Source organism: Alligator sinensis, unplaced genomic scaffold, assembly GCF_000455745.1.
Source record: "Alligator sinensis unplaced genomic scaffold, ASM45574v1 scaffold1488_1, whole genome shotgun sequence".
Taxonomy (NCBI): domain Eukaryota; kingdom Metazoa; phylum Chordata; order Crocodylia; family Alligatoridae; genus Alligator; species Alligator sinensis.
Window position 1 is genome coordinate 140,791 of NW_005843097.1, and position 1,006 is coordinate 141,796.

General features: G+C 60.8%; 1 protein-coding gene across 1 annotated transcript in view; it reads left to right on the plus strand.

Annotated features, from left to right (window-relative positions):
- Nucleotides 1-1,006, plus strand: part of ACAP1 (ArfGAP with coiled-coil, ankyrin repeat and PH domains 1) — a 14,047-nt gene that overhangs the window by 10,260 nt on the left and 2,781 nt on the right. The window contains exons 14-15 of the mRNA XM_025193737.1: nt 103-172; nt 848-996. Coding sequence (XP_025049522.1) covers nt 103-172; nt 848-996 — 219 coding nt within the window. The remainder of the gene's footprint in view (nt 1-102; nt 173-847; nt 997-1,006) is intronic.

Sequence of the window (1,006 nt, forward strand, 5' to 3'; positions counted from 1 at the left end):
ACATAGCCCCCCCAGCACTGTCTTGGGGCCCTCCACACAGACCCCTGGGACCATTGGAGGCTTTAGAGGGTCCCCTCTCATCTCACCTCTCCCACCCTGCAGGAGCCTGGGTGTCCACTTTTCCAAGGTGCGGTCCCTGCTGCTGGACTCCTGGGAGCCTGAGCTAGTCAAGGTAACAAGGTGGGGCTGGGGCCTGGGCTCTGGAGCAGTGACTGATAGCTTTAAGGGTCCTAGGGGGTGGGGATCTAGGGATGGGGGCAAGGTTTTTGGGCAGTTATTGACTGGTGTGTGTCCTATGGGGGCAGGGCTATGGGGCTAGGGGCTAGGGGGCTGTGATTGACAGGTGTGATGGTCCAAGGGGGTGGGGCTATGCGGATGGGCAGGGCTTTTGGGGCAGTGATTGATAAGTTTGTCTTATGGGGGTGGGGGTCTTGGGCTGCGATTGACAGGTATGAGAGTTCTATGTGGGCAGGATTCCGGGGTTGGCACATGGGTCCTATGGGGGGGAGCTGTGAGTTCAGGGCTTGGCTTCACAGACAGGGCCAGGGTTGTATGGGGCAGAGCCCTGGGGAGGGGGCCAGGACCCATCTGTGACTGACAGGCCTCTGAGGCAGGCTCAGAGGGGGTGTGGGGCAGGGCTCTGAGGGTGTAGGCAGGCTTTTACTGTGATTGACAGGCATGAGTGTCCTATGGGGTGGAACAGGGAATAGGAGGTGGGGCTTTAGCTGTGACCGACAGGTGCAAGGTTCCTGCGGTGGGGTTTGGGGGCAGGCCTTTACCTGTGGTGGACAGGTAGGGGGTTGGGCCTGGGCCGTGACAGACAGGTGCCTGGCTCAACCCTCGGCAGCTGATGCGTGAGCTGGGGAACAGCACCATAAACGGCATCTATGAGGCACGTGTAGAGGAGATGACAGTGAAAAGACCCCACCCTGGCTGCACCCGGGGAGGCCCAACTCCCAGATCCCTGCAGACTCTGCCCCTAGCCCCCTCCACTCAGTGACACCCC